Source organism: Macrotis lagotis, chromosome X (assembly GCF_037893015.1).
Source record: "Macrotis lagotis isolate mMagLag1 chromosome X, bilby.v1.9.chrom.fasta, whole genome shotgun sequence".
NCBI lineage: Eukaryota > Metazoa > Chordata > Mammalia > Peramelemorphia > Peramelidae > Macrotis > Macrotis lagotis.
Genome location: NC_133666.1, coordinates 651,886,511 through 651,908,111, shown reverse-complemented (window position 1 = coordinate 651,908,111; position 21,601 = coordinate 651,886,511). Strand labels below are relative to the sequence as shown.

General features: G+C 43.2%; 1 protein-coding gene across 9 annotated transcripts in view; it reads left to right on the top strand.

Annotated features, from left to right (window-relative positions):
* The first annotated feature begins 2,069 nt into the window (after positions 1-2,069).
* MIER2 (MIER family member 2) overlaps positions 2,070-21,601 on the top strand; it is a 45,899-nt gene continuing 26,367 nt past the window's right edge. For 2 of the 9 annotated variants that reach the window (XM_074204910.1, XM_074204908.1), the window contains exons 1-7: positions 2,079-2,168; positions 8,517-8,604; positions 9,707-9,852; positions 10,430-10,555; positions 11,079-11,202; positions 11,623-11,714; positions 12,174-12,243. In XM_074204910.1, the coding sequence (XP_074061011.1) occupies positions 2,160-2,168; positions 8,517-8,604; positions 9,707-9,852; positions 10,430-10,555; positions 11,079-11,202; positions 11,623-11,714; positions 12,174-12,243 (655 nt within the window). In that variant the 5' untranslated portion in view covers positions 2,079-2,159. Of the gene's footprint in view, positions 2,169-2,841; positions 2,919-3,198; positions 8,605-9,706; positions 9,853-10,429; positions 10,556-11,078; positions 11,203-11,622; positions 11,715-12,173; positions 12,244-21,601 lie in introns of those variants that run through there. The other 7 variants (XM_074204912.1, XM_074204917.1, XM_074204916.1 and 4 more) reach the window with 7 other exon arrangements.

The following is a 21,601-nucleotide window of genomic DNA, read 5'->3' as shown; positions in this document are numbered from 1 at the left end:
TTTCCTTCTCTTTGCTGCATCTTCATCCAGGTCATGTTCACTAACCGTTTTCTCCCATAGGGCTCATCTCCTGGGTCCTTGTCTTTTTTCCTTTAACACTATTTTATTTAGTGATATCAGAACTTTCATCAGAGCTCCCATGAATTTTTATCTCTATGTTGATCATTCCCCAATCTACTTATCAAGTTCTAATCTTCAATGCCCCCCCAAAAAACTTTCTCCTCTTCCTAATTTACCAAATACTCTTGATTACTACCAATCTCCTAGTCATCCAGGTTCCCAAATAAGCATTATCCTCAACTCCTTACTCCTTTTCTCACCATTCCATATTCAATCTGTTGCCTGTTTGTTGATTTAACTTTGTAATCTCTCTCTTATATGCCCCCCTTTTCTCCTCCAAAACTGACACTATCCTAGTGCAGGCCCTCATCCCCTTATATATGAACTATTGCAGCAATCCATTGTTGCCCCTGCCATATCTCTCCAATCCATTTTCTTCACAGTTGCTAGAGATTTCCTAAAATACAGATCTGATGTCACCTTCCTTAATATACACCAGTGACATCCCATTATCTCCAGAATTGAGTATAAAATGCTCTGTTTGGTGTTCAAAAGTCCTTCGCATCCTCCTCCACCCTTCAACAGTGCAGAAACAAGATTCCCTGAACAAAACCCTCTGTCTCCTGACTCTGGGCATTTTCACTGGCTGTCTCCCATGCTTGGAATGCTCTACTCTTCCTGGCTTTCCAGGCTTCTTTCAAGTCTCAATTAAACTCTCGCCTTTTATAAGAAACTTTTCCTGATTTTCCTTAATCCCAGTATCTGTTCTCTATTGACCATTTCCCATTGATTTTTTTTAGGTTTTTTTTTTTTTTTGCAAGGCAAATGGGGTTAAGTGGCTTGCCCAAGGCCACATAGCTAGGTAATTATTAAGTGTCTGAGGCTGGATTTGAACTCAGATACTCCTGACTCCAGGACTGATGCTCTATCCACTGCTACCTAGCTGCCCCTCCCATTGATTTTCTGGAGAAAACTTTTATAAATAGTTGTTTGCATGTTTTCTTCCATATTAGACTGTGAGCTTCTTGAGTCCAGACCCTTTCCTTTATATTCCTATGCTTAGCACAATTCCTGACTTTAATAAATATTTGATAGACTGCTAGATTTACTCCAATACAAATGAATTGCATAAGTAAAGATAAATTGTGGGTTATTTTAAAAAAAATTACAAATCAATAAAGTAAAAATACTGTCTTAGGATAGTTTAGGAATATCAAAGGAATTACTGCGCTCATATAATCAGGATGGTGAATCTAGACCCAGTAAGTGAAAAGTTTACTCACAAAACCAGGTCAACGGTTACAAAAGTGACATTTGGGGAAAGGACTCAGAAGAGAGGGGGAAACAGGATCAATGGGTTAAATTACATTTGGAATAGGAGTTGAGAAGGAAGGACAAGGGGATCGATAGGTTAAGTTAGTTATAGTTAGAATAAGGCCTGAAAAGAGAGAAGAACGATGGGTTAAGTCACTTGTGGAATAAGACCTGAGAAAGGAGGGGAAGGGGCTGCCAGGGAGGGAAAGGACTGTCCGAATCAGGGGAGGGACCTTGAGTCAAACCCCCCTTTTAGGGGTAGCACTGAGAGCCAGGGAGGCCCCCCGAGCCGTAAGTTCCCAAGTTCCCTTTTCCATCACCTCCCCCGTAGGGTTTTGGAGCAGAGAGTTCAACTCCACCTCGATTTACCAAAAAGCAAGCTGGCCCAGGAAAAGGGCCGGCCCAAAGTCTCTGGGCGAGTTGGGGGACAACGCCTCCTCCCCCAAGCTTGCCCTGAAGACCCCCGGCCCCTTCCCCGGGCCACGCCCTCTCCCCAGCCCCACCCGGCCCTCGGGGGAGCCCCGGCCCCCGGCTCCCTCGGCCTCCTCCCCCGCCCTGGACAGTTCCACTCCACTTCTCTCCCTTCTGGCTCCGCCCCTTTCTCCCATACCCTTCTCGAGGCCCCGCCCCTCCCCGTGGCCCCGCCCCTCGCCCCTCCCCCACCCCTCCCTCCTCGTCCCCGCAGCCTCCCCCTGCCTCCTGATGGAGGCGGCGGCAGCCAATGAGCGGGCGGCTTCACATCCGGGGCTCCCGGCGCGGCCGTCGCCTCCCGCTCACACACGGCCATGGCGGAGGTGAGTGAACCGGGGTTGGCCGAGGACCGCCCGCCGCCGCCGCTGTGCCCCCCCCAGCCCCCACCTCCCGGGGGCCGCGGCCCCTCGGCCCGCGGCGGACGAGACACAGATGGGGACAGGGGCCGGGCCGGGGGCGGGGGAGGGTGTGAAAGCGGGGCGCGAGGACCCGAGCCGGGCCGCCTCCCGCAGGGGCCGCGCGCAGCTCTCCTCCCCCCCCAACCGCCAACCGCCCCCGGCTGCCACATAGCGAGCCGCGGGCCGAGCGCCGCGGCGGCGCAATAGTGAGCCGCGGGCCGGGGTGCGCATGTGCGTGGCCGGCTGGCTCTGCTGGGCGGGGGGGCGGAGGAGCGGGCTGGCTGCGGGGGGGGGGGGGGGGGGGGAGCGGAGTTGGGGCCGGGCTGGGAGGGGGAGGGGAGGGCGCGAGCCCGCGCCGGGGAGGGGGCGGCCGGGGAGGGGGCGGCGCTCGCAAACTTTGCGGAGCCCGAGCCGGGGGGCTTGGCGGCCCCGCGGAAGGGGGTGCGGGGGTGCGGGAGTCGCCGGGACCTGGCCCCCTCCCGCCGCGCCCCGCAGCCCGCGCCCCTCGCCCCCGGCCCCGCGGCGCCTCTGCAAACTTTGCGGGCGCCCCGCGAGCCGCGGCGGCCCCGGGCCTGGCGGGGTGCGGCGGGGCGCGGCCTCCCGAGCCGGGGGCGAGGGGCGCGGCGCCGCCCGGCTGCCCCCCACCCCGGGGGGGGGGCGGCGGGAAACTTTTTGGTAGGCCCGGGACCCCGCCCAGGCGGGCGTGGGGAGGGGAGAGGGGAGAGGGGAGGAAGGGGCCTCTGGACCTGACACCCCCCCAAGAGGGCAGCGCCGGAAAAAGCCTGGCAGGGAAATCGGGGGGCAGTGAGTCAGTGGGCCAGAATGGGGCTGGGAGCCCGATCTGCTGCTCCCCTCAGAGAAGTGGGGGACCCCGGAGAAGACGAGGGGGCCTTCCCTGGCCAGGTGGCCTCTGGCAAAATCTGGAGGGTGGGTGCCCCATGAAGATCTGCAGAACCGAAGGCATCCCCTTCAGGAGAGCAGGGGGTGGGCAGGGGCTGGGCAGCGGCTGGGCTGCCCCAGAGCCATCGGGCCACTCCGGGCAACTTGTGGTGGTCGCTGCTGAGCCACCTGGATCGCAGACCGGAGGGATTCATTCAGGTGGCCCTTCTAAAGCTTTCAATGTTCATAGAAGCTACAAAGTAGCTTTACCTTGTTCTCAAGAAACTTAACGTGTTATTAAGATAGTCACAGTGAACTGTGCAAAAAAGGAGTGAAATGGAATTCCACAGAGAGGAATTTTAGGGAGTGAAAGATTACTTTGAGGACTGAGAAAGGTTTTAAGAAAGGCAAGATTTCATTTGAGAGGTGGCACCTCATTGATACTTTGAAGGAAGGGAAAGACTGAAACAGGAGGTAGGAGAGAGAGAGACAGAGGTGGGAGAATGAAGACCAAGACAGGATTAAGAAAAATTCCAGTTTACTGGAATTTAGAATATGTGGAAGGAGACTTTGAAGGAAGGAAAAGACTGAAACAGGAGATAGAGAAAAGAGATGGGAGAATGAAGACCAAAACTGAGGATCAAAAATAATTCCATTTTTACCAGAATTTAGAGTTTGTGGAAGGAAGAGTATGTATGATAGAAGCAGGCCTGAGCTGGATTGTCTTGGGTCTTGAATATTAAGAGGCTTAGAATAACCCAGCACTGCTCACTACTTAATTACCAGAGGGAAGGCAGTGTCTGATAGTCAAAAGAACTCTGGGCATAGGGAAGGTCACTTGAGTCCTTGACCTGACTCAGGATTTGAGAAAGCTAGGCTCAGTGGATAAAACACTTGACCTGGAGTTAGGAAGACTTGAGTTCAGATCTATCCTTAGACACTTATTAGCTGCATGAGTCTGGACCTAGTCATTTAAAGGCTGTCCTACCTTAGTTTCCTTATCTGCAATGATAGTAGCAGCACCTACCTCCCAAAGTTGTTGTGAAGAGCAATAAGGTTAAAGTACTTTGAAACCTTAAAGTACCATGTAAATGCTAGATGATATTACCATTATCTTTTAACTTTAAATTGGATTTGAATTTCCTTATCCATATGATAGGGATGAGGATAATCCAGGTTTATTATGCAGAAAAGGTTTTATAAGCCTAAAAAATACTCAAACAGATTTGTGAGCAATGTCCTCTTCAAAGATTCAGATTGCAATCCATCCAGGTTTGTTCATCTTGTTCTTGCCCATGTTCTTCTGTAAGCTTCATGGCATGTAGGCACTCATAATCCTTAAGGGGATAGAAATTAGACCTGTGACTTCTTTGGTGTAGAGAACTCTCTCTAGTAATGCAAATTATACTTTTGCTTCCACTTGAAGTCTTAGATGTATCTAGAATACAGAAGGGTTAGGTGACTTGCCTAGATTCACACAATTAGTATGTAGCAGAGGCTAAATATTAGCATTTATTATTACTAGGATTTACAGAGTGCCAAGGGGGTTCAGAGATGAAGATGACAGATATTTACACTTGATAGATTCAGGGAGAACTTCAAAGAGGAGGTTTCATTTTGAATTGGGCCTTGAAGAATAAATATGAGAATTTTGACAGGTGATTTAGTGACCCAGGGAAATCAGTCCAGGAAAAGGAAAGTTTGAGAAAATGTAGAGAGAAGAAATTGAAAGACATGCCTGGGTGCACCCAATAGTACATTTTGCACCTGCCAAATTGGGACATGAAAGAGTAAGGCCACAAAGGTAGGGTGCATTCAGATTGAAGATGACCATCTGAAGAGTTTGGACTTGAATTTATTCTTTGCTCAGCAGAAGGTACTTGAGGATTTTGAGTGTTGGCTTTCTTTGCTTTGTCTTCTGCCTATTGTATCAGAACAAGTTCTTCAATTGAAACTCAGAGCTAAAAGGTACCTAAGCCTTGGCCTGATGGGTGCAAGATCAGATAGGATATATCAGTTCCTGAAGGAATTATAACTATAGCCTCATCATCTCTTGACTAATTTTATTTTAAAAAGAAAAGAAAAATGATTGGTCCAGGGTTACCACTGGGAAAATAATCATGAATGGTTGCTTTACCTAATGGCCAGTAACACAAGAGCACAGTTGATTCTTAGAGCTCTGTGGAAGAGTTTCCACCAGACTCTTCTGCCCATTGTGGCAGAGTGGGCCTTGTGATTGCCAGTATTCTTTGGGGAAGCACAGTATTTCTATGAGGAGGGCATAAAGTCTTTTGAGCACCAGCATGCATTCCCTGGCTTTCTGGTCCTAGAAATGGCCATAAATCCATCTGCCATTAGAAGCATCTTCTTCAGTTTTACTAGCTGGGCAGGGCAGTACTGTCAACTTCATGGGAAAATTAAAGTGATTTACATCAGAGACCCATCAGACAATTCCATCAGGAGCAACAGCTTTGCCCTGTTATTAAAGCATGGTTGGGTTGGGGAAGGTTCAACCATGGGGGATGGGGATCTTTGTTCTTGCTGCCAACATTTTGTACCCCTTTGTTTTATCCTGTCTTCCACATTTTTTTCAGTCAACAAGCATTTGGGTGATTCTGCTGGGTCAGGGGCTTGGGAGGCGGGAAGGGACCTAAGAATGCAAGAGAAACACAAGACATGATGCCTTCTCATTTTGATGAGGGAGATAAGATATGATTAAGATGCTTAATGCAATATGAGATCTGTCTGACTTTCCTAGTGCTTTTAAAAGGATGACACCAAGACTGTTCAGTGTCTTAATTATGTCCAAGTAGACACTCTTGGAGGCTATACATCTGTTCACTTGTTATAGAGGAATTCAGAAATTATCATGAACTCAACTTCTCTAAGGTATGATACTACTTTGTGGGTATCCCCAGTCAACCTGGCTCTTGTGCTCTCCAGTCATAGCCAGGTATTAACAGAATATTCAAAACAATGGCATGGTCTTGAGTTTATAAAAAAAAATCTTGACTTCTGCCCCCAAGAAGAGAGCTTGAATTAAAACTGAGGTATTAAAGCAGACAGGGCTGCCCTTCAGATAGTATAGGGTTGCTTAGGAATACTGCATGGGAAACTTTGGTAGGTCGAAACACACTCAAAGAAGGTGCATCCTGAGAGTAGACTTGGGCTAAACTCTACCCATACCCAGGGTTTGCCTGGCACATTGAAAGGCTGAATAAATGTTTTTGAAGGCTTTGTTATTGTCATAAAACCACTCTGTGGTTGTGGGGCTGTGGGGACCCTTGAGTTCTCAAAGGCAGCCAGTTGCTTCAGAATATTTAGAGCAGAGATTTCCCCTGGATTCAAAAGCATGTGAGAATGTTTTTTTCCCAAAGTTGAGTTGGACTAGTAGGGCCACTGGTACCGTGGCATAAGTTACCCCACCATTACTTAAATCACATCAGAAACTTCTTTCACAGCCAGTCTAGAAACTCTAGGAAAATCAGTCTTGTGACTTTGATCTAAGATATCAGTTCATCAACAAGCATTTATTAAGCTGAGAGCTTTGGGACAGATTCATGTAGAAGGATGAATTGAGCTGAACTTGGAAGAAAACTAGAGATTCTAAGATTATTCTAAAGGATCCTGAAATTATTCCTTAAATACTTTATTTGATTGAACAATGGGAAGGATATGAGAGCTTTATTATAATCACCTATGGAGTTCCCAGAAACCTAAGTACTTTCATTCTATCTCCTTTTACAGTTTACGCAACATTCACCTAACATTTATATTGCACCTTTTACAGATAGGTTAAATGATGTGGCATATGAACTAAGCCAGTGATGGAACTGAGAAGGTCCCTTAACCCCTGCTTTACTTAGTCTTTTATGACTTATTCCTTCCAGTCTCCAAGAGAAATATTTTAAAGCATTGGTGTGGTCCTGGACTTGGTTTGTTTGTTTTTGTTTTTTTAGGTTTTTGCAAGGCAATAGGGTTAAGTGGCTTGCCCAAGGCCACACAGCTAGGTAATTATTAAGTGTCTGAGGCAGGATTTGAACTCAGGTAGTCCTGACTCCAGGGCCTGTGCTCTATCCACTGTGCCATTTAGCTGCCCCTGTGGTCCTAGACTTGGGAGTCAGCAAGACCCCTGTTCATAACTCATTCAAGATACTAGTTCTGTGAACCTAGACAAGGCACTTAATTACTTCAGTTGTATTTATTTTTATACAACACATACAGACACAGTTCTTTCTGCTTTGTTCAGATTTAGTTCCAAATGACATTATTTCTGAAGTTCATATTGACTTGCAAAACAAAGATTTGCCAGTATTGAAGATAGAAGACAAAATAGGCCTTGAAAACAGTTCCCAAAAGCAAGTTTTGAGGAGTGGCAACATTGTTGGAATCAGTTGCAAGATTTTGAAAGATTCTAATGAGGGGGCACCCCGGGGGTAACCAGAGATCACTGAAAAAATTGGTTTGGTTTTTGTTTTGTTTTTTAAGAATAGATCAAAGGAAAAGTTGGGAAGATTAAATAAATTGTCTGATGTCTAGAGTTAGGGAGAAAGACTCCCTAATTATTAGTGGAGAGTAGGTGTTACTTTTCATAATGAGAGACCATTCCTCTAAAGGCAGCTAGGTGGTACAATGGGCAGAGTACTGAGCCTGGAGTCAGGAAAACCTGAATTAAGATCCATCTTCAGGACCGTGGTTGTGTGATCCACAGCAACTCACTTCACTTGTCTGTGCCTCAGTTTTCTCATCTGTAAAATAACGTGGTAGTTATTATCTACCTCTCAAATATGTTGTGAGGATGATCTGGTAAAGTGCTTAGCTCAGTGTCTGACCTGTAATCGGTGCTTAATAAGCCCCTTTCTTCTTGCCTTCCTCCCCCTCTCTCCTCGCTGGAAGTTGTCTACATAGAAGAAAGTTAAGCACCACAAAGCCTTTCCATTCTTTGGCACATTTTAGCATCTCTTGCCCATTCTGTCATATGGGCTTTGGTATAAAAGGCTGGTTGTATAGCCCAGGATGATTTAGTTTCTATCAGTACCCAAAAGTATGTACCTTAAGGTCATCTCCCTTCTGATGTGAACTCGTTGTGCTGAGGCTGGACTACTAGTACTTGTGGAAATGTACACTCTGACTTTTGTCCCTTCAATGACTGAATCATCATTAAAGTCACGTTCCTAAAGTTTCCCCAACCAAGTCACTGAAGCTGTTGGTTCATTTAGACTTCACAGTCTGGCAACAATTTTTCCAGAGTCCAGAGTAAATGGTGAGAGGGGAAATGAGGGAGGTGGAGTTTGAATATCAAGAAGTCTCTGGGTAGAAATGGGGCACGAGGAAGTAGGGAACAATTTCTGGCAGACCATCATGTGATCCATTGGTGTCTGTTTCCTTCCATAGGCCTCGGCGGGGAGGCAGAGCCCGCGGGTGGTCTCCTACCCAGCTCACAGCCTATGCCCCGGGGAGCCCGGCCTGCAGACAGCAGCAGGTATTTGCCCTCAAGTTTTCATGGCTTCCCTTTATGCTTCCAGCCACGGGCACGGGCACCCTGGCACTTGAGTGCCAAGGCTGAGACCAGTCCCCTCCTCCATTGTCACCTGGCAGCTGGGTCTCTAACTTCAGTGCTGTTTGTTTGTTTTGGGACAAGCTGGTGAGTGGAGACTGCCCAGGGCTTAGGCAGGACCCACCCACCCCTTGCTTCTCCCTCCTAGGCCAGTGAGAACCCAAGGCAGAGAAGAATACTGGGTTCTATTCCAGATTCTCTGCTTCTTCCTGGCAAACAGTTCTCTTTAGCCTCATGACTTGCTTGACCAAACAAGGGGGCGAAGGGGAAACATGATGGCAAAAACAGTTGTAGCGCAATTGACAGCCCTTTATATATGGCTGGTGTCAAGGGATAAGATTCAGACCTCTTTCATGAGTCAGATCTAACCCTTAAATGATTGATTTGATTTGTGGTTTATGTAAATCTGCAGTAGCAAGTGATAATATAAAGCTGGAAAGCTAAAGTAAGGAAAGCAGTGTGGGCAGGACTGGGACCTAGATTGGCTTTTCTGGGGTGAATAGTGATCAAGGAAAAGGTTAGTGGATAGTTACTGAAGTTACTTATAAAAATAATGCTTTTGTGTTATTCCCACAAATTTCTAAGACTCTTTACCAGTTGCCTTAAAGGTTTCTGTTTTTCTCATCTTAGTACCTAGTACTAGAGAAGTTAGGTATATTTTCTTGGAATCATTCATGTTGTTGATATACCAGACTTAAACTCAACAAATATATGTTAAGGACTTCTTATGTGGCTCTAGGGGATCCCTTGCCTTAGAGAACTTCAGTTTACTAGGACAGATACCAGACATTATTCAGATTAATACTTAAGCATATAAATGACTCAAATCAAATGATGAAGGAATCACTTCCAATTGAGGCAATAGGGACTACTTCATGAGGGCAGGCTACTTTTGAGCTTGGCCTTTTAAAAGATTAGTAGGATTGCAAAAAAGGCATATTTGGGGATGGGGGAACAGGGACTTTACTCCATTGAACAGCTAGTTTCCTACAAGTTAGGGAAACTGAATCAGATTGTACTCCTACAGTTGAGTCCATGGGCTCTGATGACCATCGTTTCAACTTATCAGAGATCTTGTCCCAAAACTACGATATCCAAGAAGAACAGGAAAGTGAAACACGGAACAAAGAAAAGTCATTAGAAGAACTGGAGAAAAGCTTCAGCACATCTCAGGTACACAACTAGATGGATCTGGACAGGCTAGGAAAAAATGGTCCTGGGGCAGCCAGCTTCTCATCCATCCCAGGTTTCTTGTCCCCTCACTGTGGTATGGAGAACAGCATAATCTGACAGGGCCTGGGAATAAGAGTGGAAACTTGAACAACTGAAATCCTTATCTGGTTCTTTTTTTGGTAGGGGGAGGGGGTGTGGGGAGATAAGATTCCCCCATGAAAAGAGGGAGAGAGTACCCCCCCCCCAAGATAAAGATTCCATTCACCCTACCAAAGTGCCTTGGGGCAGTAGGCCAGTAGTATGAATAATTGGAGTAGCCCAGACTCCTCCCTAGAGCTGCTTCCTTTCAATGTTCCTAGAATCTTAACCATACCCTTTTGGGAAGAGGTAGTCTTCCAAGCCATTGGGAGTGGGGTGATACCCTGTCCCTTTTCCAAAGGATGCTAGAACCCAGCCCTTGCAGAAACCATGGAGCATAAAATGTTAAGAAGTTTCCTCTTAAATCCTGGCTTATGAATAAAGGTCATAGTACTTGGACCCTCTGTATCCCTTGGTGATGTTTTATCTTCTCCCTCAGAGCAGCGACATGCCATTTGAAGAACTGCTTGCACTCTATGGCTATGAAGCATCAGATCCAATTTCAGAGCAGGAGAGTGAAGGAAATGACATTGCCCCAAACCTTCCAGATATGACCCTGGATAAGGTAAGGGAGAACAGTAGAACAGAGACAGATCACTTGAAAAGATTACAAATTGGTGTAGAATCAAAATTGTCCTTGTTATTCATATCAAGGCAGTTTTTTTGTTTGACTAACCTTGTGAATCCTGCTCAAATGTAACAACTATGTAAAATTAACAAAATCTGTCTTGCTGATTTTCTCAGGATAAATTCTCATTTTGGGTTTCTTTGCCTTGGTCCTGAGGAATGTTAGCTCACCCTAGATAAGAAGTGAGACCAGAAGGAAGATTGGTTAAAGGAAGAGAACACAAAGATTTCCATAGAACATCATGGCCTGTACACCTCAGGCAACATGATCTGCCTAGGGGTGCAGAAAGATTATCCAGGAGGCCCATTTGTAGAACTCTCTTGAAGAGAATTCCCTGAGGGGTTTAATGAGGTTGGGGGGCAAGGCACTAAACCTTATACTTAGAGGACCCAGGGAAAACCTTTACTTTGTTCTGGACCTCAAGTTTGAAAAAAAATATTTTTTTCTTTCTTGTTTAAAGGAACAAATAGCGAAGGATTTACTTTCAGGGGAAGAAGAGGAGGAGACACAGTCATCAGCTGATGACCTGACCCCATCTGTCACTTCCCATGATGCATCGGACCTGTTCCCCAACCAGGCCAGTTGTAGGTTTTATTGCTGATGTTGCTTGAGAATTTTGATGAGTGTAGAGCATAGAACCAAACAGATGGACATGCTAGGAGGGGACTTTCAATTCAGCCTCTTTTGGGGGAAGGGCAAGGGGATGTGCAGTTGGGGAGAACCCCAATGAAGAATTGGCCCTCTCCAAGGGATGTTGCTCATGTACCCCAGCTCAGATTCACATAATTAGAACCCAGGGCTAAATCTTAGTTCTCATGAACAAATGAGGAAAATAATCCTTGTTCTCCCAAACTCACAGTATAGAAAAATCTATGCAGTCCTTTGTCTCTAGAGGTATGCACTGCCATTCTTCATTATTTATGGCCTGTTTGTAGTATAGAGTAATGCAGTGCTACAAGTCAGTTTATAACTGCCCGTGTGTTACTGTTGTCCTCTTCCCAAAGCACATTTCCTTGCTGATGAAGACAAAGAGGCTTGTTTTTCTTCCTCATCTGACTCAGAAGAAGACTCTTTGCCCTCCAATGATTGTAAGAAAGTGAGTGATCCATGAGAGACTCTCTAAAACCAGACATTTTGAGGTGGGATGGGAGCCTAAGAGAACCTCAGGCCCACATCAGCAGGCTCTCCTTAGCATTTCTGAGAATCATTTTGGCGGGGGGGGGGGGGTGGCAGCTTTTAGCATAAGGGGAAAAGGATTGAATCTATGAAAGTCAATGCACTTCTTTGAGTCTGTTTCCTCTGAAGTGATGACAGTGATAGATGATGGTTTCCTCTTCCCAAACCATTTGGATAGGACTGGGTGTGTTATCAAAGGAGGAACCAACAAAGATATACCCCTGGGAGGACCCTCAAAGGGAATTGACCTGCATGCATTTTGGGGAAAGCAAGCAAGATTCTTGAGAAATAGCACCAGCCTATCTGCATGCTGGTAACCTCATGAAGTCCCTATTGTGCCCTATTATGGTGGGTAATTCTTTTGGCATTAACTTTTCAGGAGATCATGATTGGACCTCAGTATCAGGCAATTATTCCCACCTTCCACTTAAACAGACACAATGAAAAAGGTAAGTAATAAAGTTTTTGAGACTTTGAACCAGTGTAGAATTATAAAATAAGAAGGACAAGGAAGAAAGATGACATTTTCCCTTGTCTGCCCCATCTGAGGGCTGACAGATGCAGCAAGTTCATTCAATTTACCAGATTCTTCTAAAGCACATAGTCTCTAAATTCCATGATTATATCCTTGTGCTTTCTCTAAAAGTCTAATATGGTGCTTGTACACAGTAAGTACTTAACATTTGAGTGAATGAATGAATGAAGGCCTTCAGAGGAATGAAGCAGAATGGATAGAACATTGGGCCAGGAACCAGGAAGACTTGGGTTCAAATTTCGCTTTTAGGGACACCCAGGTAGCATAAGTGGTAGGTAGTAGTAACTCAGCAAAACTGGCCTCAAACACCTAGGAGCTGTGTGAGCCTGGGTTTCATTTCCTCATCTGTAGAATGAGGATGATAACAGCACCTATCTCCCAAGATGGTCATGAGGACCAAATGAGTTCTCATTGGTGCCTCCCAGTATTTGGCATGTAAGAAGCAGTTTAACAAGTAATTCCTTCATTTAACAATGGTTATTTTATTAGAGAATGAATACCCAGAGGTGGTACAAGCATTAAAAGATGTGGCAAAGGCTGTATTATATAATAGGAACTTAAATCTAGTTTAAGGTTGGAGAAGGAGACCTTTATGGTAGAAATTTGGAAGTGGCATGACAACAAGGAGTCTGTTGCATCAAGGACCAAGAAAAGAACTACTCAAGAGGAACCAAACAGAAGTGTGTCCTGGCCAGGCCACTCAATAGTAGTTTAGGGACCTGCACTTAGCACTTCTTGTGACTTGCAGGTTGGAGAGAAGTTTTTTTGTTTTTAAAGCCATGGAAGGGCTCAGTATAGAGCCAGCTTTCTTCTGTTAACTGAACAAAACAATTTCAGACTAATAAGTACAGAGTATCAGAAACAGAGAAGAAATATGTTAGCAAATCCATATCTTCAGCAAATCTTGGAGGTTGTGCAGAAGCTTACAGATCTTGTCAGTGACCTTGGGGAGCACCAGAAAGCAATTTTATTTTGCTTTATGGTTGGCATAGCAGGGGAATTGGAGAAAAGCAAAAATGTAACTGCTGGACTGGGAGTCCCTCTTCAGAGTGACTGGTCATTCATGCCAGAAGTATATCTCTCTCTCTTTACTTCTACTTTTTCCCCTTTGAAGCTCTCCTCTTAGTTTCACTCAGTGATATCAATCTCTGGTAGCTCTCAAAATAGAATCGATATTCAGGATCCTTAGAACAAGAGAGACAAGAGAGCAGCCCCAGGATGATAGAGAACTCCAGTCATATAATTGGAGAACCCTAGGACCAGGGAAAACTAAAAGACTGCAACCCTTAACCCTTTGCGGGGGGCGGGGGGATTTACCCTGGGGCAACTAGGTGGCAGTGAATACAGCACTGGCCCTGGAGTCAGGAGGTTCTGAGTTAAAAGATGACCTCAGACACTTACTAATTACCTAGCTGTGTGAACTTGGGCAGGTCAAGTTCAGAGGTAGCAAATATGCAGACTGCATTCACCACACTCCCCAGTACATCCTGAACCTGATGAAAATATTACGAAAAATACAGAACATAGTTACTATGAATATGTGGTTTTTCTAAGTCAGCAAGGAGCCTGCAAGGCTCCTATGAATGGTTTTTGATGTGGAAGTAGATTTTACTCAGATTCTTTTTCCATTGATTTTGCTGAGACAAAGAAGTCTAGGTCAGGAGGTGGTGTGATGCCTGTGTGTTCAGAACTGGTCTTCACTCAAGACTTGATCTGGGCAGCAAACAAAATATTAGGGGTTCACAAGATCTAGGGTGATCTCTTAAAGTGGTACTAAAAGATTTTCCCCCTATTGATGAGACCTTTATATAGACCTAGAACCAAGTAGTTAGAACTTCTGAGAGCTATTATTGAATGAGATAATCCATTTCATTAGCTCCTAACTATGGTTCAACACAGTTTCATCTGTTAATTGGGGATCTCTTTGGTGTGGAAGTGCTTGGAGGTCTGACTGTTGTTTATACCCAGCATGGCATAAGATGCTCTTAGCTTTGCTGTTAGGCCAGACTTTCTGTGCCCTCTTAGTGAGCAGGAAAATAGGAGCAGAGCATTAGGCCCTTCAAAGTCAAATTCTAGCTCAAATCTTAGCTAAGAATTTATAATTCTAATGGCCCTTTGTATACTCAAAGTAATATGGGTCATAAGCAAAATCTCTCAGACCTTGAGATTTACCTTACCATTTGTGGGTAATGGGGAAATCTAGGTATAAATTTATTTTTTTTTAAATATCATAGTAGCTACAAGGGCAAGATTCTGTTCAGAAACTAGTAAACAATTACAAGATTACAAATATATATTCAGTGTACAACCAGCACAACTTTAGAAAAACTCCATCTTTTATACTTGCAACTCAGCTTTCTGAATTCAAATCTGGTCTGAGACACTGATTAGTTGTGTGACCCTGGGCAAATCACCTAACTCTGTTTGCCTTGATTTCCTCATCTGTAAAATGAAGGGAGAAGGAAATGGCTAAAATACATTAGTATCTTTGCCAAGAAAACCCCAAATGGGGTCACAAAAAAATCAGACTTAATTAGCTGTGTGACCCTGGACAAATCATTTAGCCCTGTTTGCCTCAGTTTCTTCATTGTAAAATGGGGATGATAATGACATCCACCTCCCAGATATGACATGAGGATGAAAGAAGATAATATTTGTAAAGTGCTTAGCACAAGACTTGACCCAGAATAGACTTCCTTTCTTCCTTCTAATTGTTTATTTCTTGAATGCCCTTTGCCCCTTTCCATCCTAAAGCTTCAAGTATAATTTGTTTTTTGGGGGGGGTTTTAGATTTTTCAAGGCAGTGGAGTTTAAGTGGCTTGCCCAAGGCCACACAGGTAATTATTAAGTGTCTGAGGTGGGATTTGAACCCAGGTACTCCTGACTCCAAGGCCTGTGCTCTATTCACTGCGCCACCTAGCCGCCCCCAAGTATAATTTTTTAACGTAAGTTATGTTTATTTTATAGAAAAAATACTTTCAGGGAATACAAATGATAAAGTCATAGGAGAACATTAAAGTATAGTTTTAACATTTAAAGTAGAAAGTGTAGTTTTGAGGGAAACATTGAGCAGGTGTACCCTTTCATTAGAACAGGTTCTTCATTTCACTTTTTTTAAGGTTTTTTTTTTTTGCAAGGCAAATGGGGTTAAGTGGCTTGCCCAAGGCCACACAGCTAAGTAATTATTAAGTGTCTGAGACCAGATTTGAACCCAGGTACTCCTGACTCCAGGGCGGGTGCTTTATCCACTGCGCCACCTAGCTGCCCCCTAGAACAGGTTCTCAGAATGCATCCCACCTAGTTGATAGACTCAGGATCATCTGCTATTTTACTTTTACTAGCCTTCATACCCACTCACTGGACTACTTGAGTTTAGGGAACCACTTCATTTCTGGTGTGGCCAACACCTGGGAACTGGCTGAAAGCTATTTACTATGGATTTAGGGAGACATTATAAGTGTCTACTGCAAGGAGAAATATATAAAGAAGGGAATGGTGTACATTGTTAAAACCTTGGACTTGTGTCGATTTGAAGTCTGAGCTGAGGGGTCATGTTGAATCTGTATGACGAGACTCCCTTACCTGTTTGAAGCAAGAATTAAAGTATGAGAATAATTTTGAACAACATTCATAACTTCTTATTGTTTGCATGATAACCGGGACTGTGATCAAACAGGCAGGAGATTGTATCCTTCAGAGTGGATAAACAGAACAAGGGAGGGGGGACAAGTCAGGGTATTCTGCTGGGTGGCTGCAGAACTCCCATGTTATTACTGCTGGTACTCCAAATATCCTGGCCACATATATATCTATGAGGAGCTGCTTTAACAGGAGATTGTACGCAACCAGCTCTTCTTAGTGACAGTTGGCATTTTTCCAACACTTCTATGATATATGCTGATGCATCAGCATAAACATTTTAACCTGGATCAAGTTGAGTTCATAATAAATAAATCTATAGTCCCCAGAGATACCGCCTAACACAATAAGTTCCTCTACTGATGATTTAGAGTAGGGTTTGGTTGGTTCTCTTGGCATTAATAACACAAGACATTTGGATTGGGTTTTTTTATTACTTTTTTTTCAATCAGCAAAAATCTTCCCCCTTAATTGAGAGCTAAAGGAAAAACAAAACCTGTTACAAACATCTATAGTCAGTCAAAACAAATCTCCACATTGGCCATCTCCCAGCTCAGTCTGGGGGCCTGTAAATTTTCAGTGCTTCCAAAGGGGTGAGATCTGAGGAGCAATCTGTTGACTGAGCTCTTTGTCAAAGTTCTATGAGTTCCTGACTCTAGTTTGGATCTGTTGTGCTGTGTTGTGTGTGTTTGGGGTTCAGTAAATTGCAATTGGACTCAGTCACTATTAGCTTGTTAAGAGAATCTGCAGACTCAGGGCTTCTGAATTACTTTGCTCCCCTTTGGTCTTCATCTCCTGCTCTGGTTATTCAGTTGTGGGTTTGTGTGAGAGGTTAGAACTGAGTCCCCACTATGCTCTTGGAATATGAGTCACATACATGTTTTTGGAACTTGTTCTTTGCTTGTACACAAATAGGACCCCTGTGATCTCAGGAGCTCCTCACAGAGGAGCTGTGACCCAGACTTGGGTAGTGGACAACAGAGCTGCTAGATGGCACCCATTCCTGTTCCTTATGCAAGTACATAAATTCCCTTGGATCTTTTTTGGCCTGACATTCTATCCTGTTACTGTTTCTGAGCACTGGGCTTCTTCTCACCATCACTATTTTGCTGGTACTCCTGAATAACTTCCACAGACCTCTCTGTCTAAAATGCTAAGTTGCCCTGACCTGGAAGAATGACTCACTTTTCCTTGATTTTTTTTTTTCCCAAGACAATTTGCTCTAACCTGCTTTCTAGGTCATTGTGGAGTAATTAAGGGAAAAATGTTAACTTGCACTCCACCATCATAGCCCCACCTTCACATCCCCCCTCTACTTCTTGGCAAAAGTCTGTCATTCTACATGTTGTGTCCTTCACCCCTTTTATCAATAAGTAGGTAGTATGTTTTTCCTCTCAAATTCCCAATTCTTTTAAAGTTGTTTGAATTTACCACATTACTGTTATTATAAAAATTATTTCTATTTCTGTTCACTTCACTCTGCAGTGATTTCATGTAAATCTTTCCAGGTTTCTCTGGTTTCATCCTCATCCTTATTTCTATACCATAACTTGCTTAGCCATTGCCCAGTTGATAGGTACCCCTTCAATTCCTGTTTTTTGCCACTTCAAAAAGAGCTATATTTTGTGCATCCACAATTTGTTTTGCTTAGATTAGTCCCTCCCTTAATGTACTATCCTTCTAATTCTCATTTCCCCCTTCTCCCTTTTCCTTCCTATTTTCCCATTGAATGAAATGTATTTCTGTACCCAGATGTTATGTGTATATTATTCCTTCTTTAGACTACTTCACATAATGAGGTTGAAGTGTCAGCTACTTCCCCTTCACCCTTTCTCCTTGTTTCTGTAGGTGGTCTACTTTTTATTTTTTTTATTTTATTTTAGCTTTTTATTTTTATTTATTTATTTATTTTTTTAGTTTTTGCAAGGCAGTGGGGTTAAGTGGCTTGCCCAAGGACACACAGCTAGGTAATTAAGTGTCTGAGGCTGAATTTGAACTCAGGTACTCCTGACTTCAGGTCCAGTGCTCTATCCACTGCGTCACCTAGCCACCCTGGTGGTCTACTTCTGCATCCTGATTATATAAGATAAATTTCTCCATCCTCCCTCCCTTCAGTACATTTCTCTTCCTCTTTGTTTTTATTCTTAAGATTTATCAAGATATAATAGAACTATTCCCAGGCCTTTTCTAATGGTACTCCTTCTCATTTAGTTTCTATTCATTGTCATTCCTATTTATCTTTTTATGTTTCTCTTAACTCTTGTTTCTACCTAGCTCTGATCTTTTCATCAGGAATGTTTGTAAGTCCTTTATTTCATAGAAAGTCCATTTTATTCCCCTCAGAAACTGGAGAGTTTCTTAGTTTTGCCGAGTTAATTATTCCTAGCTGTAAGCTCAATGTGTTTTGCCTTCTGGAATGTCATCTTCCAAGTTCTCTATTTCTTTATAGTGGTGGCTGCTGAATCTAGCTCCTAAACACTTGATTTCTTTCTTTTTAGAAGCTTTGCTGTACTTTGTTTTTTCACCTAGAAGCTCCAAATTTTGGTTGTGACACTACTGGGTCTTTTCATTTTGAATTTTATTTCAGGAAGTTTCAAGTGGATTCTTTCTATTCCTGCTTTGTCCTTTGTTTCTAAGAGATGGAGAGAATTTCTTTTAGATTTCTCAAAATAATGCATCTAGACTCTTTCTAGTCATGGTATTCTATGATTCTTAGATCTTTTTCTCTTTGATCTGTTTTTGCTATTATACCTTATATTTTCTTCTATTTTTTTTCAGTCTTCTGACTTTGTTTCAGTATTTCTTATTGTGTTATATCATAGTCATTTGACTCCTATTTGTTTCATTCTAATTTCCAGGGAGTTCTTTGCTTGGCCCAAGTTTTACATGTCTTATGCTAAGTTGTTATAAATCCCTCTCCAATTCTTTCTTCCATGTCTGACATTTCTTTATTTTTTATTTTTTTATATAAATATTTTATTTGTTTTCCAATTATATACAATAGTAGTTTCTGCCTATCATTTTTTTGGTAAGTTTTTGAATTTCACAATCCCCCCACACACACAGAAGGCAGTCTGATAATCTTTACATTGTTTCCATGCTATACATTGATCAAAATTTAATGTATTGGGGGCGGCTTAGGTGTCGCAGTGGATAGAACACCTGCCCTGGAGTCAGGAGTACCTGGGTTCAAAACCGGTCTCAGACACCTAATAATTACCTATAGCTGTGTGGCCTTGGGCAAGCCAATTAACCCCACTGCCTTTTAAAAACCTAAAAAAAAAAAAATTTAATGTATTAAGAAAAATCATATCCTTGAGGAAAAAAATAAAATATTAGAGATAGCAAAATTATGTAGTACATAAGAGGACTTTATTTTTAAAATTGAAGGTAGTAGTCTTTGGTCTTTGTTTAAACTCCACAATGCTTTCTCTGGGTACAGATAATATTCTCCATCACAGATACCCCAAATTTGTCCCTGATTATTGCACTATTGCACTATTATCGGAATGAGCAAGTCCATTAAGGTTGATCATCATTCCCATGTTGCTGTTAGGGTATACAGTGTTCTGGTTCTGCTCATCTCACTCAGCATCAGTTCATGCAAATCCTCCCAGGGCTTCCCTGAATTCCCATACCTCCTGGTTTCTAATAGAACAATTGTATTCCATAACATACATATACCACACTTTGTTTAGCCATTCCCCAATTGATGGACACTCACTTGATTTCCAATTCTTACCACAAACAGGGCTGCTATGAATATTTTTTGTACAAGTGATGTTTTTACCCTTTTTTTATGATCTCTTCAGGGTATAGACACAGTAATGGTATTAATTGATCAAAGGGCATGCACATTTTTATTGCCCTTTGGGCATAATTCCAGATTGTCTCCAGAAAAGTTAGATAAGCTCACAGCCCTACTACCAATGTATTAGTGTCCCAGATTCCCCACATCCCTTCCTACATTGATTGGTTTCCTTTTTTTTTTTTTTTTTGCAAGGCAATGGGGTTAAGTGGCTTTCCCAAGGCCACACAGCTAGGTAATTATTAAGTGTCTGAGGCCAGATTTGAACTCAGCTACTCCTGACTCCAGGGCCAGTGCTCTATCCACTGCACCACCTAGATGCCCCAGTTGTTTTCTTTCTTTTTTTTTAAATTTTTTTTAGGTTTTTGCACGGCAGTGGGGTTAAGTGGCTTGCCCAAGGCCACACAGCTAGGTTATTATTAAGTGTCTGAGACCGGATTTGAACCCAGGTACTCCTGACTCCAGGGCTGGTGCTTTATCCACTGTGCCACCTAGCCGCTCCCAATTGTTTTCTTTCTTGACATTTCTTGTATTTTTTTTCTAATGCTGTTATTTCATTGACAAAAAATGTTTTAAATTTTTTTTTTAACTCTTGATTTAGCTCTTCCAGGAATTCTTGTTGAATTTGTACCCAAGCTGTATTTTTTTTCTGAGGTTTTATACTCATAGATTTCAGAGTCACTCTAGGTGCGTGTCTTTGAGCTAGCTTAACACCACAATATGGGATTATTTTTGTTTGTTCATTCTTTCCACCTACTCCCTGACTTTGGACTTTAATATTAGGGCTGGACTCTATCACATCTGGAGGGAAGACTTGATCTGGTCCTATTGCTCATTTTTAGTTTTTGCAAGGCATATGGGGTTAAGTGGTTTGCCCAAGGCCACACAGCTAGGTAATTATTACGTGTCTGAGGCCGGATTTGGCGCTCTATCTACTGTGCCACCTAGCCACCCCCATTCAATTGTTGAGTTTTGTACTATTCTGGGATCTCAGGGACAGGCTGGGGACTGGCAAGCTTTTATTGCTTCCAGAGTAGTCTGATCCAGAACAAAGTTGATTCCTTCCCCCAATCTGAGTTCTGTAAATTCCTAACTTGAGTTTGAGTCTGAACAGCTGTAGACATGGCTAGCACTCTCAGCCACCTGGAAAGTTCGGTGACCAAGTTGTAGATTCACCTTTGGGCTAGTATTCCTGCCTTTGCAGAATAGGCAAGATGCTGGGAATGATATTGTGTTCTGCTCCTAGAGTACTCTGCTTTAGCTTGCTTCTGAACATCCTCATTTCTCAGTGGACAAGGCAGGGCCTTCCTACCTGGGTCCTCTTCTTAGACCTCTACACAAGATCAGCAACTCAGACTGGCAATGGAGCAACCAGCCTTGTGGCACCTGACCCAGGGTCAACAGATCTGTCTTCCATTGCTAACTTGGGTGGGACAAATGATTTGCTAACTTTTTTCTGAATTTCCCCATCAGAATTTGGTCTGGTATATATTTTTATATCTTATTGGGAGGTGTTTTGTACTGCTTCCTGTTACACTGCCCTCTTGGCTCCCTGTCTTTTCCAGGTTGTTTTCCAGGTGTAACACAGTGCATCATAATTCAGTAACCCCTTCATATATGTTTTAAAGCAAATAATGGTAATAAATACAAAAATGAAATGACAGTATTCTTTTATTAGGAAGAGAGAGATTACTAGCATAATCAATGTGCTCTTTTACTGTTTTTTAAATCAATCTTTAGGGAGACAAAAGCATTTTAAAGTGAAAATCTATAAACCTGGGGTTGAATACCTAGATGAACAACAGCATTGGTAGATGGGATGCCC